The 17,522-nt window shown below is 42.2% G+C and overlaps 1 protein-coding gene across 1 annotated transcript in view; it reads left to right on the plus strand.

Annotated features, from left to right (window-relative positions):
* The first annotated feature begins 5,114 nt into the window (after window positions 1-5,114).
* Window positions 5,115-17,522, plus strand: part of ARHGAP6 (Rho GTPase activating protein 6) — a 165,289-nt gene continuing 152,881 nt past the window's right edge. The window contains exon 1 of the mRNA XM_030477470.1: window positions 5,115-5,470. Within this exon, the coding sequence (XP_030333330.1) occupies window positions 5,429-5,470 (42 nt within the window). The 5' untranslated portion in view covers window positions 5,115-5,428. The remainder of the gene's footprint in view (window positions 5,471-17,522) is intronic.

The raw sequence follows: 17,522 nt of genomic DNA on the forward strand, positions 1-17,522 counted from the left end.
GAGTCTCACCTCCCCCTGGGGCTACTTGAAAATTGCTGCTGCTGACCACAGGCAGAGGGCATGGGGAAGAGTGGAGTGGAGGGTCCTCCTCTAGGTGCTTATTGATGCCATTCCTAAGAAGAACTGCTCCTCCTACCCCACCGCAGAGCACAGTTTACCAGTTGGAGTTTGTAATCTGGAGTCCAGTTTGCTGTCTTGGGCTTCACAGAGTTGGGCAGTGGGAGCATTATATGGGTGTGCACAGGATGCAGGTCCTCAGAGGTTCAGATCCACCACCACATGGGTGTTTGTGTCTGGGAAACCCAAGCTGCTTTGTCTCTGCTTCTCCACTGGAATGAACAGCACTTGGGCAACTGCTCCTTGAGAGCTGTAAGAGTTCCATGCGCTTCTAGCGTATTAGATCTCATATAAAGGGGTTTCAGACATGTACGAAATCACAGCGATGGAGTTTTTTCTAAATAGGATTTATTTTGTCTAAGAAGATTTATGTCACTGTAGTGAAAAAGCAGCTGTGCCAGTGAGATGGCACTTCATTCTTCATGGGCATTTAATACTATTTCCCTTAGTTCTGTTACAAACTGGTGGGAAACTATCAGCATATTTTGATAGGTAGCAAAAAAAAGAAGTTAGTTCTGAACAGAGGATCTTTGCAATGCTATTATCCCTAAATTCTGATTCCTTAGTTTCTAGGTTTTATTTATAGAGCTTTATGCATTTGACTTACTTGTCTGCCATCTTTTCTCTCTCTTCTTTTTGGAAAATAGACGTAAACTGTAACTTGCAATGACCAAATGAACATTTGGCCAGGATAAGATAAGTGCTAATTCCCTGAGGAAGAAGTGTGCTGCCAGTATCACTCTTGGCCCTGGTTCAGCAGCCACAGAGGCAAGCCTTTTCCAGATTTGGAGTTAGCTGTGTGTGGAAGCTGCATTTATGTGCTATTAGAAAGTTCAAATAAAACAAGACCTTCATGCTTGCTTGAAGCTTTTTCACCTGAAGATGTCGTCTGTTTTTTCACCCTGCTAAGTATTGGAGTCCCAGCTTTCCTGAATGAAAAGAATCAAGACACTGAGACTATTAATGACTTTTCTGAAAGTCAAAGTGAGATTTAAAGGCTGATCCCATAGCTGGGCTCCCAGGTGGGCTTCCTCTCACTTAACTGCAGTTGCCTGAAGGGCAACCATCTGAACTAATTGTCATGGACTCCCACCGGAGCGAAGTAGGCGCTTCAATTTACGTGACCTATTTTAGATGTCTACTTGGAATGACAAAAATTGTCCACCAAATGTGTCCGTTTCTTCCTTTAAACTAAGAGAGCCTGGGGTGGTAAGCTAAGATGGAGATTGTAGATGTTTATGTTTAGGTGAGACAAACCCATTACTGCCATAAGGACCAAGCTGGCTTCCCTCCCATAACAGCATGGATTTGGAAACTTTTTCCTACCTCATCTGATGTGACATCAGACAGCTTGAGTCACTAGTTCCAGGAGTCACGGCAGACAAGTAGAGAAGTCACTTCTCCCCAGTTTCATAATTGTGTGCTGTCTGCAACTGAATAGCTAGTTCTCTTTGTTTCATAGCAATTAGTATTGAGAAAGCACTCAGTTCATAGAGTAATACTGGAGAAACAAAACCTGGCTTCATTACAGATCAGCACAGTAAAATTCAATTTCCTACACACTTCCTAGCTGCTGTGTTGGAAGCAACTAAATTTTAGCTGAAATGTTTGGTTTTTGCTGTTGTCAACAACAAATGTTAAATAGAAGGAATGAAGGTTTTATTGTAAACTACACTTGCAGGTGTAAAACATACATTACAGCCTTTTAACTGAACAACCACAATGGGAATCATGGAAAGCATTTAAAAAAATTAAAAAAAAAAAAAAAAGCAAGGAACTAGTACCTCCTACGATAGAAATTATTTAAAATTAATTACTGAAAAGTGTCTGGTTTATGTTGTTTTTTTTTCATTGAGTAGCCTTGGAGTGAATATGCAGGAAATTAACTGTTATGCTTTGCATCATAGAATCACAGAACAGTTTGGGTTGGAAGGGACCTTAATGATCACCTAGTTCCAAACCCCCTGCCGTGGGAGGGGACACCTTCCACTAGACCAGGCTGCTTAAAGCCCCATCCAACCTGGCCTGTTATCACCTGTTTAGAGAAGCTGACTTGGAAGGTTTACACTTCCCAAAGTGAGCTGCATGCATTCCTTTGGTACCCATTATCAGGTAAATAATGAAGGAAGGAAATTTGAATGGAACACCTGGTAGGAATCATGAATGAATGTGAATAAGGAAGGAATATAAAAGGGGAAAAGGTAGTCAGAACTGCTGTGAGAGATCTGTATGTTAGTCATAGTTGCTAACAGACTACGGACAGCAACAGAGCAGTGCAGCTCAGTCCGTTACTGCTCCTTGAAGACCAGAGATGTGCTCCAAACCCTGTGCAATTTGAAGTCAGATAGATTCCTTGGCTGCCCTACATACAGTGTAAACACGCTTTCTAGTCACAGCCACAATAATTTGTTTTCAAAATCCACAAAGCTTTTGTTTTAAGGTCTGACCTTTGAAAACATCTTCTGTAATTAGCAATTGGTTTTAAATGCTGTTACTAGGTGTGCGAAAAGCTTGAACTGTACTATGAAATTTCTGATAGCAACTTATCAAATCCTTTAAGATTTTATAAATGAAAATACTTTAAAAAAGTCTTTTCTCCCTATTTTGCATGTTGTGTGGCCAGAAAAAATTGCATCTAGTAAACCTTCATTTTTGGGGGTTAAGAGCACCCCCTGCCAAGCGATAAATTTCTGCCTCTTTCCTTGTCACTGTGAAAAGTTCTACTACGCTTTCCTGCTTGCATATTCTTTATTTTTCGTCTTAGCTGTACCAAGGTAAGAACCTGTCATTATTGCAAAGGCACTTCCATGCACGTTCCTCTTCTGCCCCCAGTACCCTCCTCCCAACTAGATGCACTGCCGCTTCCCTTTGTGCCAGCTCTGGCACTCATCTCCTCCCTCAAAGAGCTGATTCAGCCTGTTAAATGGGAAGAAAGCTGCACGCTCAGTTTGCTGTGTCGGTTTGTGACAAGCACGGGGGCAGAGGGAAGGGAGGCGGCGATGGCAGCGTGCGGCTATGAGTGGGGGGTGAGAAGGGTTACAGAGCCAGACTCTCCTTTACAATAGCAGTGATTGCTAGCTCAGACGAGTTCCACCTGCAAAACTTCACCTTTAGTCCTTCCCCTCTTTGCCTTCTCCCTCTAGGGCATTCTTCCCTTTCCTGCCTTTATGGTTTTCTCCCTTTTCCGAAACTACTCTGTTACCTCAACGTTTTGCATCTCTCCCTTTGCTGTCTTTTTCTTCTCTACCTTCCAGTAGGGGTTTTCTGATCTCCATACTATTCTTTTCACTTTGGGGTGTTTATTGAAATATGTTCTCCCATGTTTTAAGTCTTTTCTGATGTTTACCATTGCTTTTTTCATTGACCATTTTCAAGAAGATAGGGCTAAAAAGAAGGTGGTGATGCTGTGGAGCTTGAGGGTAGAAATCCTGGATGCCTCTCCCCAGTCCTGTTTGCTTGCTTTCTCTGGCTTTCTGTGGTCAACCACCACACCTGCAGAGCAGAGGAAGAAACACCTGGAATCAGAGCATATGATATCTGTAGAGTTCTTGGGTTAAAAACATCTCCTTGAAATAAATGAAAAGCTGAACATCAGAAGGGAAAATCAGGCACTTGGATGCCTGATTTTTGGAATTTATTTATTTTTTCATTTATTTATTTATTTATTTATTTTTCCCCTGCCTGCTTGGAGATCCTGATGATTTGAAATATTTAATTAAGTAAGGTTTATTGCTGTTGGATGCTGCTTTCCAGTGCATGCTCTGCAATTCAAACACCTACCCTGACTTGTTTACCAGGAAGGGAGGTAACACAGGTTGTTAATCCGAGAGATAAAAATGGGCTGTATGGGTAAATATAGACACTGTATTCTTTGTTCATGCCAAGCTAACTGAAAATTACCTGCCTGTCCATGGGAACTCTTAAAAATGATTTCTTCTGCATCAGGAATTAAGATCCATGGAAGATCATAACTGGAAGCTTGTTGGGTATAGTACCTCATCATCAGAACACATAAAAACTTTGACTCAACCGATTTATCTTTCCAGCATGTGTTTTGAGTTATTTTATATTCCCCCTCCCCTCCCCCCCCTTTCTTTTTCCCTGAAAGAATGTCATTACCCTTGTTTATGGATAGTGCAATGTGCTGGTAATACATTTGCCTAGATTGTAGGTCAGAAACAGTAAAACTCATTAGTTTCATACACGTCATGCAGGACTAGAATAAGGCCACTTCCTCAGAGAACAACTGAGAGTAAATGGGGGAGTAAAGATTTGTGCAGAGCATTGAAAAATCATTAAAAAGATAGAAGAGGGCTCAGGATATCATCTAGCCTGTCCCTCGCCTCGCTCTGCTGAGGTCATGCCTAACTGAGGGAAGTTTATGTATTTTTAAACACTTCTGTTGATGCAGAGTGATGTGGTCTCTCCAGGCAAGTCACGACTAATTCTAACACAGCAGAATACAGTTTTCCTTCAGAATTTGTTTCATCTACTACTGTTTGTGTAGATACATACTCATAAAATTACTAATAGGTCGTGAAATAGCATTTCATTTTCCAAAGCCTGCATGTTAAAGAATCATGAGCCAGGCCTCCCAAATCACGCATTATAAAGACACGTATTGTAAAGTCGGTTTTAGTTGCTCCTCTCTTCTTAACCTTTAGGACCTCGCTGGCAGCACCTGGAGCTTGGCGGGGTGGCCCCGGTGCTGCCAGGGGCCGGTCAGATGCTTTTTCCTGGGGATAAAGGACGAGACCACTAGAGCCACCGCTCCCAAGCGGTCGGGGGCTTGGGTCGGCGCCGTAGCGCGGCACCTCGCCCAGTTGGCAATGGGGACAGCTCGGGACGGTCGTTGCCGGGCGCGGGACCCTGGTGCTGCCCTGTCCCTCTCCACAGCCAGCCCCGCGAGTCGGCCTGCAGGTGCGGGCGGTCCGAGCGCTGCGGGCGGGAGAGCAGCCCCGCCGCGGGGCGGTCACCGGCGCTGGGCGGGAGGACTGAAACCGCCGCCCTCCCAACGGCGCGGGGGAGCGGCAGCGGCGCTTCTCCTCCTCCTCCTGCTGGTGCCCGGCCCCGCCGAGGGGCTGCCGGCTCCGCGGCGGGGAGGGGACAGCCGAGGGCGGGCGGGGTGGAGGCAGAAGTTGCGAGGAGGGGCGCTGGGGGCTGAGGCTGGCGGGCGGGAGCCCCGCGCTGCCGTCGCCGCTGCCGCCGTCCGAGGGCAGAGCAGCGCCCAGCGCCGCCGCCGCTGCAGCCTCCGCCGCCGCGCCGAGTGGAGGGAGCGGCCCCTCCGCCGCCCGCCCGCCCACTCGCACCCATGGGGGATTCTGTGTTCAGCGAGAAGCCGCTGCGCTATGCGGTGAGTGCCGAGGCGGGAAGAAGGTGCGGGGGACCGGGGCTCGGCGGACGGGCCGCAGCGGACCGTGCGCCCACGTGTGTCAGGCGGTGTACGCATCCGTCCGTCCGTCCGTCGGTGTGAGCGCTGGGGCGCGGAAGTCGTCCCGCGGCGCCGCCGGGGGTGAGCAGCGGGTCTGGGGTAGGCCGGAGACAGCTGTGCCCCGGCGATGGGCGTGCAGGGGAGGGCGCTGAGCCGGAGCCTTCCCTCCGCTTTCCCGTACGGGAGTTTGGCGCTTTGCTGGAGACAACGTGAAAATTAGTTTTTTATAATAAAAAAGCGGGCGGTGAGATCCCAGGCGCGGGGAAGCTCCCGGGGGATTCCGAGAGCCCCGTCCCGCAGAGTCTCCTCCGAGACTCCGGCGGGACCATCCCCCGTGGCAGAGCTGCTCCCGGTAACCAATTCCGGCACCGCTCCTACCGCGTCGGGGATAATAGCACCATGTTTTATTATTTCCTTCGAAAGAGCTTGGGCTGTTGAGAAGCCACTTCCTTTCTACCAGCCTTATTAGGAGCATTTTCTCGGTTGCTCGGGCAGACGGAAAAAAAAAAGCTGAGTAAAACACCTCAGCAGCCTCCTCTCCTGAAGGCATAAATAAATGCTAGCAGGAGTAATGGCATGCGAGGTCTGATGCTGCTTTCGTTCACAGTCGTGTAAATAATGAGTAATTTTATTGCTGTGCATGAAGTTACGTGGGAATTGTCAGAGCAGGCTTGCTTTTCTGGTCCTGGGAGCTCGGCTGCTGGTGTTGCCGGGATGGGTTGATGAGTGTATCACATACAGGATACACTGTGATGCTCGGTTTGCTTTGATTCCTTCAGTATTGGCAATTAAGTTTCTTTTTATGCTTGTTTAAACCTTACGTGAACAGTTCAGAGTAGAAGTTGCCTGTTGTTTTTTCTTTCTTTCTTTATTTTTTTCAGGGGTAAAGTTTGTAAATACTTTTATACCCATTCAACTTTAGGTATTAGTGCATTCAGCCACTGTAGTAATGGTACAGCTTTTAGAGGTAATGGCATGTTGGCTAAGATAGTTATATAGAAGCCAATATATTTTGTATCATGTATGAGTATCATAGAATAGTTTGGGTTGGAATGGACTTTTAAAGATCATCTAGTCCAAACCCCCTGCAATGAGCAGGGACATCTTCAACCAGATCAGGTTGCTGAGAACCACATCCAGCCCGGCCATGAGTATTTCCAGGGATGGGGTATCTACAACTTCTCTAGGCAATTTGTGCCAGTGTCTTTTTTTTCCTTATATCTGATCTAAACCTACCCTCTGCCAGTCTAAAGCCGTTTGTCCTCGTCCTGTCACTACATGCCCTTGTAAAAAGTCCCTGTCCAGATTTCTTGTAGGCCCCATTTAGGTACTAGAAGGCCGTTCTAAGAACAACCCCATCTCTCTCAGCCTGCCCTCATCATCATTTACCATCTGAAATTTTCTTGTTACTGAGAAGTGGTAGTGATTTCACTTGGAAGCTAGTTATGCATCAAATGAATCAGAACCTCTTCTTTTAATAGGGTAATTGTCCTGTTCATATTTAGATACATAGGAGACCAGTGCCAGTCACATCACATGCTAGCTTCATGAAACTTTTATTACTTCCTGTGATTGTGCTTGTCAGTCTATGCTAACTACTAGTTACAAACACATTATTGTTTCTGTCAGTTGGGTATCAGTCCATTTTCTTGCCTGCAGTGGCAGCAGATAGTGCAGTGACTTCAGATTGGCAGGCACACAAAGGAAAAAGCAGGATGGCCAGCCCTCTCAGGAGACCATTACTACCGTTCTTTGATTGCTGTATATTGCAGCAAAGAGAAAATTGTGCACCTAAGAATAATACTTGAACATAAAATATTTTTACGATTTTAAGATGTATTTCAATAATAGATTCAGAAAATCGTAGAATGGTTTGGGTTGGAAGGGACCTTAAAGATCTAGTTCCAACCCTCCTGCCATAGGCAGGGACATTTTCCACTAGACCAGGTTGCACAAAGCCGCATCAAACCTGGCCTTGGAAGTATAAATAAATATTAGGTATAATAAAGAAATATAATAGAGTAACAACACATAGATATATCCAGGAGGTAACTGGTTTTTGAAGGTGATGTTAATGGTTTGTTTGGAGAATATGGATCTGGATGCTGGGTATTATCTGTGGATATGCTTAATGTGAAGTCTATGAATAGCCTAATTGAAAACAAATGCTTGTTGACCTGAAGATAAGCTAAGACTTTAGAGCTTTGTTGGATTGAGGCCTTGGTAATTATTGCTTAAATGTAACTTAGTACCATTCTCATTAACTTTGAATAATTGCGTGGTGTAAATACAATTCAAGTTGTTCGATTGTTTTGATAACTGTTAAATAAAAATTATACAGTGTTACAGTATTTAATAGCAATTAATTTGTTGGCAGAAGTAATTATAATGATTTCTGTGGTGGGCTTTTCTTTTGCTTTTCAAGACTGATAATTAAAGTTTCATGATTTTCATTAAAGTGCGTAAGGAGGCATCTGCATTAGCATCTTAATTCTGATCAGCAGTGTGCTTTTGAAGGGAATCTCATTCTCCACATGTGCCTTGGTTCATGCCTTGGGGCAGTCCTGGAGTGTAGGAAACAGCTTTCATTCAGGTAATGCTGAAACTGGGGAATGTACGTCTTGGGCTGCCCAATGTCTGGAGGGTATTCGAGCTTCAGGACTAAGATAGAGTCAGCTTGAATGTGAACTTTGAAATTTGTATGATTGGACATTGGGTCCTCTGTACCAGCTCCTTGGTTCGGCAAGCTGTACCCTTTAATTTTTAGTCCTAAGTTACTTCTACCTGCCCACTAACCAGCTGAATTCACTGTAAGCTATTTTTGGTACTATTGTGTTTATACCTGATACTAACACCTCCAAATGTTCCAGGAACGCTTTTCAGATGATTTCATTAAGAGGGATGATCACCTTCCTGATTTGATATTTCTTCCTGTTGGTTCTTAAATTCATATGCTGTTGGTTTTGGGTTTGTTTGGTGTGTTAGTGTTTTGGTTTTTTGTGGTGGTGGTGTTTTTTGTTGGTGTTTTTTTTGTTTTTTTTGTTTAGTGTTTTTGGTTTTGTGTGGGTTTTTTTTTTTTTTGTGGGTTTTTTTGTTTTGTTTTATTTTGTTTTAATCTTAGCAGCAGATACAGGGGGAATAAAAAGCTGCCTCATGTATTTTGGCTAAAACACCAGAAAGCAATATTGTAGTCACTTTATTTTGAGAGCTCTGTGGTAACTTGAAATGTAGTTTTTTACATATGGGAAGAAGAGACTCAAAATAGCCTTGGCTGTTGCTCAACCAACCCCTTAGTGGTCCAGAGCAGGAAGCTTGAAGTATGATCTGGTATGGATATAGCCATTTTGATCTTGATGTAGCATCTTTGATCTTGTTTTGTCTTGTAACATTTACCACAAGGGCTTTCCCTGAAGGGAAAGAATGTTTTCCCTGATGAGGAAACTCTGGCTGTCTTCAACCAGGGAATATGAGAAAATGGGTAGGAGCTGGGCTTTGGAAGTGGCTGCCATGACCTGTAGGGTACTGTGGGGAATTCATCTGAAGAGAAGATGTGAGACTCTTCTTTGGGCCAAAACCCAGGAATTCTGTCAGCCAGAGTGGAGGGGATGTGCGGGTCCCTGGAGGACACAACTATGAGTTGGTTTAAGCCTCCAAATCTATTGCTGGTAAAGAGGTCACCTCCAATTCAGATGTCAGAGTCTTTTGGGAAAAGAAGGGCTTTTCCCTGCCTCCAGCAGTATTTGGGGCATTCATTGTCTTGCCTTGTGTGTTGGCTCAGCCTGCACCCAGCTGACCCTTTGCTGGTGTGGTATGCAGACTTGCGGCTCGCTCTTACCATCTTAAATCCATCAGTCTGCATGGAAGGATGGAGGAAACAAAAGAAACAGTTTGCAGGGGAAACTATGACAGTAGTGAACCTTGGAATGCCTTCTGGAGCTTAGAGGGAGTTAAAAAGATGATTTTACTCCAGTATTCTAATTGTGGTAATGCTGAATGTAACAATTAGATTACAGAATAATTCAAAGTAGAATAGTGAGATTGGTGGTGACACTGTAAAATTGTAACCTAGAAACTGTAAAAATCTCATGAGGAGGACCCAAACACTGACATCCCACTGTGGGCTTGCTTGTGTTTTGTAAGAATCCAGAAAAGCAAGCAACTCTCTTTAAAAGTGGTCTCAAGACACACTGCCTGATGACTTGAGCCTTCAGCCGCTCACAGATTTTAACAAAATTACATGCTGCAAGCTGACCACATTTATTACTGTGACTGTAGTACATTCTGCAAATAATTTATCTCATAGGACTACTAACTGTGCTGCCTTCACCTAGACCATTTGTCTGGTTTCTCTCTCCTCCCAGCAGGCTTGTCAGCAAGAAGCAGTACAGGAGCAGACCAGACCAGTGCATATCCAGATCAGCCATAATGTATGTTTGCAGTCAGGTTTGGTGAGGTGGAGGACAGGCTGTGGGACATGGGCAGCGCTCAACATGAGAATAAGTTCTTGCCCACCAGCCTCTAAAACTTAAAAATCTCTGCTCTACAGGAGGTAGCTGCTTATTTTCTCATATTCCGAGTGTCAAACACAGAGTTAACTTTTTAAAGAGTTAAATTTTTTTAAAAAATTAAATCATTCTGTAGGTGTTGTTTTCAATTTAGGAAATGGTGAAGAAAACTTCCAACTTAATCAGATAAGCAAGCTACAGAAGAGACAATTAGCAGTAGAGGAATGGTTAAATGTCAAATTTCTGGCTCCAACTCTCAGATTTTATTAATCAGGTTCTTACGCTGACCTCAGACAAGTTGGATGTTTTGCTGGAGGAATATGATTTCCAATTGCTGTTGAGCCTAATCCTTCATTCTTCATTTGGGTGAAATTCTCAGTGTCAGTGATGATTCATGCTTACACTTTTGCAAATGCTTTTATTGCTAATCTCTAAAGAGCCTATATAAATATAGGAAACAAGAACTATTTGTCGCTCAATAGTGAACACCAAGGTCAAGCTTTGATTGGGATTGATGGAATCTTAAGTGAGTCCCTCCAGCTTTTATCCGCTGTGCAAAGCTGATGTGAGTTAACACCGAAGAGCTGGGATGAGGGGAAGACAGGAAGCAAAGAGCTCTTGTGTGTGACATAGGCTTTTAAAAAGTAGCAGGAAGTAAATTTCAATTCAGATCAGGTAATATTTTTTGCAGGGCTTGATGTATTCCTGGGGCTCTCCACACACACATGCATATGAATGTCCTTCCTTTCATGTGTGCAGGAGAAAAGATGAGGGCGGATGCAGGTTGGGTGTGACAAGGCTTGCTAGGTCAGGTGCAGAGCCACACTAATGTGATCCTATTAATCTGCCCACAGATATTGGCCAGGAATAGAGGTGGTCTAAAGTATGGAGAAAGTGGCTGCCCTGTGCATAGACAGCAGGAGGTAAAGTTTCCCTTTCATGTGATTGTGCTTCTCCAAGGGGGCATTTAATCAACCAGTAATACTCCTTTGTAAAGCTGCTGGCTGGATGAGGTTTTGGGCTCATGATACTGAGAGAGTCTGCCTGAGCAGCAAGGTCATGCATGGCCAGAATCAGCAACCTGTACCTAAAAGGAAGGTAAGCCATGCAGATGAAGTGCAGGATGAGAACTGAGGATTTTGGTCTCTGTCATGTCCTTTTTTGGTGATTTTTGGAGGAAGGCTCTTCTCCAGTCCTTGTTGTATTATTTATGTTTCTGCAGACATACTTCTCTGAAGAAAAAAAAAAAAAAAAAAAAAAAAAATGTGTGGAAACACAAGCTAACCTTTAGAAGTTGTTCAGGTGTGAAGGTGGTGTGATACAGAATTACCCTGAAGTAAAAATCTCGGACTTCATGTGGTTGATATTTCCCTAGCAGGCTGATGGTTTGTATTTCAGTTTTGTTTTCCAGAACCTTTTTGAAGCTTGCAGGCACATTTTTACCCTTCTTTCAGCTTGAAGAGTGAAACTATGAAAATGGAAGATGATAGAGGTCACTGATATATTTAGATAGTTGGGTCTACTTTTATCTCCAGATGCTAATCAGTTACCTTTTATGTCAGAGTGTCTGTGTAGTACTGTGAAGAAGGAGGTTACTTGCTTTCTGTTGACTTAAAAATGGTAAAGTAGTTTTGCTGGCCACAGCTCTTCAAAATTTCATTTATTTAGAATTTAAATTTCAAATAAAAATTACATCAAAGAAACAATGTATTTCACATGTCAGGTTTACTGGGCCTTTTGAACACCTTTGAACTTCTTTAATTTGTCTGCTAAGTACCTGTATTATTCACCGAGTAGTATATCTGTGCAAGGGCTGACTGCTGCTCTTGTTCAAGTGGAATACCTGTACCTGCAGCAGAAATACAGCTGAACTCTCAGTGGCTTGGAAAAGATGTACTCAGAGTTCAAATTTCACGCTGTTCCTGCCTTTCTATGACATTTGAGAATATAGAAAGCCATTTTACTCCATGCAGTGAAATGGCTTTTTCTTGTCTAGGGAATAAAGGAGGTGTGCATGCATTGTATTGCTTACAAAAAGAATCTGACAACCTTTCTGTAGCATGCCTTGGCTGATGAATCCATATGTTCATACTGAGTTTCTCTAAATGGGTGTCAAATCTTAATGCTCCCTTGGGAGATACCCATGTCTTATTGGGCATGGCTGACTCAAAAAGGAAAATAAGTAATATTTTTCTTTCTAATGATTACTATCTGAGTGTTATTGACAGTGCACAGTTAAAAGGATTTCCTGAATATATCCTCTAGTACATCAAAAAGTGTTCAGAATTGCAAATGGGGAATTGAATATTACAACAGTGCTTAAATAGATAGCAGGTAGTGTTCAGTTGCTAAGGGCAACAAAAGTAAAGTTTGGGTTTGTTCAAGCTCTGGTGCCCTCAGGTATGCAGGAAGAGTAAGTGCTGATCATAACTACTGTACGATAGTCTGCTGTTATTTTGCACTCGGATGCTTTACATTTTTGAAGCAGGTGAATGAATCTTTGGAAATTATACTGGAGGCTGTTTGGTATCTCATCATATAATGAAATTGTTACCTTTAAGTAACATCATATTTTTCTGCATTACTTTGTCTGAATCTGATTATCAGTTGCCTTTGCTAGGCTGCCACAAAGGTGATCCTATGGTTTTATGACTGCTACTATGCTGTGTGGTTCCACAGGATTAGAGCCAGTCTTCACTGGTCTTGTTTACTGTAGGTGATAATTCTCTTCTAAATCAGGCATCTTGAATGGCTAAGTATGTCTATAGCTACCGGATGTGTAGCACCCAGACTTTGGCCTGAGTATCTGTATCTCCTGAAACTTGAAGTTACTTTCTTTTGGTGTTGAGGAGGTTGTAATATTTGCAAAGGTTTACATATTTAGTTGATTGCATTGTCTGGGTTGTCAGATTCGATTTAGAGACCTAAATTAGGTGGTGTTTCATGTTGATTATGCTCTTCTCTTGCCCATTAGTTTGTAAAAACTCCTGTTATGCGCATCTATACATGACTTGGCATATGGATTCAGTATTCTTGTGGGCTGAAATTCTCATTTGAGTAGATTACTGTATTTTTTTTCCAGTCTGGCGCTATTAGTAAATATCCTGAGGCTTGCAAAGCACTTTGTTGCTTAAACACAAGCTGTGGAAAAGAATTTTAAGATCATGGTTTGATAAATGGATACTAAGCTTGCTTAAAAACTTTGAAATATATTTATACTTTGCAGGTGGGGTCTCAAATGAGCGTAGTATAGAGTGCTGTCTGTATCAAAACCAAAGCCATAAACAAATTGTGTGGGAAGAAAACCATAGGTACTTGCAGCCAGGTCCTGTTCTTGCTGAAATATGTCCCAGCTCTTGAAACAGATGTTGAGTCCAGCGTTGTGCAGAGGCCACACCCTCTGTTTCCCTTGGCAAATTGTCTCGCATTCCAGTGACCCTCTGGCCAAAACATCCTTTAACTGGCACTGTGGCCTTCCATGTTTCCTTTTTTCCCTCTGTGGTAATTGTTCATGTCCTCTATCATTTCAGGCTGTCATTAATATTTGCATGCTTTGATTATGTACCCCTTTAATGTCAGCTTTTGTAGCTTGCACATATTGAATGTTGGAAATATTCCCTATTTCTGTGAAAGTTATCTTAAAGTGAGTGATTTATTTTAGTGCAGAGTATGGTACTGAGACACTTTTTGCAGAATATCGGAGATTTGGTTGGTTTGCAAGCAGAGATCTCTGAGTAATTGGGGAACCCCCTGATTAGCTGGTTTCTTCCTCTCCCAGATGCCTGTTTCAGTGGTCTTTACTTGTGAGTGCTTTCATGCTCGGGTTCATCGCCTGTTGCAGCATCTGAGCACATCTGGACAAATGTTAGAAACAGGTGGTAGGAGATAAAGAGTATGACTCAGCTTTTTACTTGGAGGGTGGATGTCTTTCAGAGTTGCAGCTGGTAAATCTTCTACTTCTTGTGCTTTCTGCAGTGTTCTTGCAAAGGTAGGGGTAGGAGCAATGTCAGGGGTGGTGGGGGTTGTTTTAACTCAGGAGAAGTAAACGTGAACCTCAGGAACCTCCAGAGAGGGATGCAAGATGTTCAGGTCTTCAGAAGGTGTGTGTATCTTGGTGACATATTTTCACTGGAGATATTTGTGATGTACACCTGCATAGCTCTCAGCATCATTTTGGGTGACAGGCAGCATATCTTAACACTTCTGTTCAGCTCAGGAATAGGACATGTCAATCCTTGGTGTGTCCTGGCAGTTTCACATTTGAAGCCACTGGGTTTTCCAGAGGTGGTTCATAGTCCCTCTTCAGCAGAAAGTGAGCTCAGTTTGCTGAGCTTCAGGGCACACAGTTTTCTTTTTTCAGGAAAGGATCATAGTGGTGCATTGTTTTGGGCTGCTTTGTTTTCTTGTGGCTGCATGAACCTGTATTTGGATGTTCTGGCTGGAAGAAATGAAATCACTAGTGATGAACTTTGTTTTCGGAGTTAATCATGAGCGTCAATATGAATTCCTCTATAAATATTTATGAATTTTTATTTTTTGCATGTCCTTGTCGTGAAATGTATTCAGGAGGTCTGATATAGACTGATATAAATCTGAAATTCAGTCTAAGCCCACAGGAAAGCAGACTAATTAAATGCAAAGTTAAGAACTTTATTGACTCCTTACCTGTCTTCTTCCAGAATGCATCTGCTTTTCAGTTAGGATTTGTCATGCATGACTGCACAGCCCATGTGAAACAATGTCAAACTCTGTATTTATGGGAATTGAGGATGATAAAAATGTTGCAACAGGGCAGAATTAATCTCCATCAGAATCTCTGAGGAGAAAAGGGGTAAACCAGAGCAAACTGTGCAGTCCTCGTCTGTAATTGTACATTTCTGTCCAATGTTTTTGTTACTAAATTCAACAAGGCGAATTTGAGTTGCTTACATTTATTTACAGTTGAGATGCTCTTGTCCTTTGTGATTGCTGATTAGCTGATGATTTACCTTGTGGCTAATTATTTTTTGAGGGAAGTTCTTCCTTCTGCAAGTTCCCTAATGGAAAACAGCTGTGCCAGTATGGGCAGTTCATGGCATCAGCAGCAGTCCTTGCAAATCTTTAATTATCTGATTGCACTGTAGTCTTTGAAAGCATTCCTTGATATGAGTGATTTGGGAGTCTCCATTTCAGTCTTTCTAGACAATTTGTCATCAGTGATGCTGAACAGAATAATGTATTTTACTTCTGAAGAGAGTACGTAATGGCTGGAGAGTATTTAAATCCTTCAGTGCTAGAACAGTATTTCTGGCTATAAATTAAAGTTGTCATAGTGTGCCTACAAGCCTGTGAATTAGAGTCAACTGATTGTGGCCCTTCCTGCACTAGGATGAATTTGAATTTTCCCATAATGTGTGTCACACGATTTTGTATCACTTTTCATTTATGCATTTCCATCATCCATGTAAAGTCATCTAATTCTGTATCTGCATTGGTGCAGGCTTTCTCAAACCCAGATAAGCAAGACCTAGTTTTGTGCCTTTAAGTATATCATAGTCGCATTCAGACCTCTTCTGTGAAGTGATGGAAAAAGAACGATGATGACACTTTGGATTCTCAAATTTATTGTCTTTCAGTGACTTTTAGGTCTAAACAGCTGAATTTGAAAATATGCCTTTGCTGGGAGCCAGTCCTGTACATTTAGCCAGCTGAAGCTTCAGGCAGTGGGGTTTCCTTTTTTCTCTCTCATGTGGTGTTGCCAATACAAAATACCCAGTAATTGTTACTGTGCAGCAAAATCCTTTCAGTACTCTTCCAACTCCTTTTCTCTCTGCAGGGCTGAAAAAGGTGAAGGGCAGTATTTCTGTCCCTAGAGTAAACGGAGAGTAGTTGAAATGTGCACAGAGAGCACATCTGATGAGCAGCAAGCTACTGGCTGCTTGTGGGTTTTTTTTGTTTTTTGGGTTTTTTTTTGGTGGTTTGTTTTTTTTTTTGGGGGGGGGGGGTTGTGTTTTGGTTTTGGGTTTGTTTTTTTTTTTTTTTCCTTCTCTTCTTTTTTTCCTCTTTGTTTCAAACATAACCCCAAAGTGTTTGGCAAGAAATTTTGCTGCCAGGAAGTCATTACGGTTATTATCTGTGACAATAAATATGGTACCTGTTACCTTAACTTGCATGTAACATTAACCAGAGTTTACTTGTATCTTACTTTTGGCTTCTTTTGTACCAACAATTTAAATTGCTTTCCCTTTATGTAGAATTCATGCCTGAAAAAGGAATTCCAACTAAAGAAACACATGGAATTGCTTTCCGTTAGTAACATGTTCCTGAGTGTGGTTTTTGTTTATTGCTTTTTTCAAAGTTATTTTAAATTGTCTGTTGCAAGAAAGTGAGAAAATGAACTGTTGTGGAATACAGATGCTCAGTAGGTCCATCCACAGCAATTTCATAAAAACTGCAGAGCACATTATCAGCTCAACTGATCCTGTATTGTTTCTGGTAGAATATTTGCACTTTTAAATTATTTTTCTAGTCTTCAATACATCTTTGGTGTTAAATATATTTCAATTGGCTATTGATAATTACTTATTTTAATATGTAAGGTTTTGCAAATTAGAATGTTCCCTTCACTAGAAGTCATAGGAAATAGCAGGATTTTCCACTTCTCCCAGGTTACATGTGTGTTTGTGTTCATACTGAATTTGTTAATCCACATTCTCCAAGATAGGTTTGTTAGAACTGAGATCTTCGTGCTGTTATCCTTTATTAATTATATTTCCTTTGATTTTGCTGGTCTCACTCTGCAAGGTGGGGTTTCAACCCTTCAAATTCACTTGTGCTGGAAGGCTTCAGCTGCAGAGATGTAGAAGACTGATGTTAAAATGATTCCTTCTCTGTTTCCTCCCTTGTCTTGTATGGATTTTCATCACATTGTGTGTGTTAGTCTTGTGTGTTTGAGACACTTGTATGTTTGATCTCTTACCTAACACTACTACTCAATTAAGGGTTCTAGGCCAGGCTAAGTCAAGGTTTCATTTTACTCAGATGCGTGTTTTGTTTACAATATATATTAGAAATGCTCTATCTGAAGTTTTCTGAAATGGTGCAACTTTGCCCACACTGAGGTCTGAAGTAAAACAGACTTCATCTTCACTGAAAACAGATTTCAGTCATCATTTCTGAAAATCCCAGCATTTGCCTGGGTGCTTGTCAAGGGCGAGGATGGTTTCAGTGTTCTTGAAATTACTTATGTGGTCTTTGTTTAAAATCAGTTTTTATCCATTTCCTCTTACCATTCCCACTTATACATGGCCTTTCTTCCACTGAATCATTCTGCATGTGTAGCCCCATGTGTCCCCCTGCACTCCCCAACACAAGAAAATCTTACATGGTACCTCCTTCTTCCATGCAGGCATTAGTGGGTTAACTTATACCTCTGAGATTTGCTTTAGATTTTATGAAAAGAAATTTTGTGGGTAACTTTTTTTGTAAGT

Source organism: Strigops habroptila, chromosome 2 (genome assembly GCF_004027225.2).
Source record: "Strigops habroptila isolate Jane chromosome 2, bStrHab1.2.pri, whole genome shotgun sequence".
In the NCBI taxonomy this organism is placed as follows: domain Eukaryota; kingdom Metazoa; phylum Chordata; class Aves; order Psittaciformes; family Psittacidae; genus Strigops; species Strigops habroptila.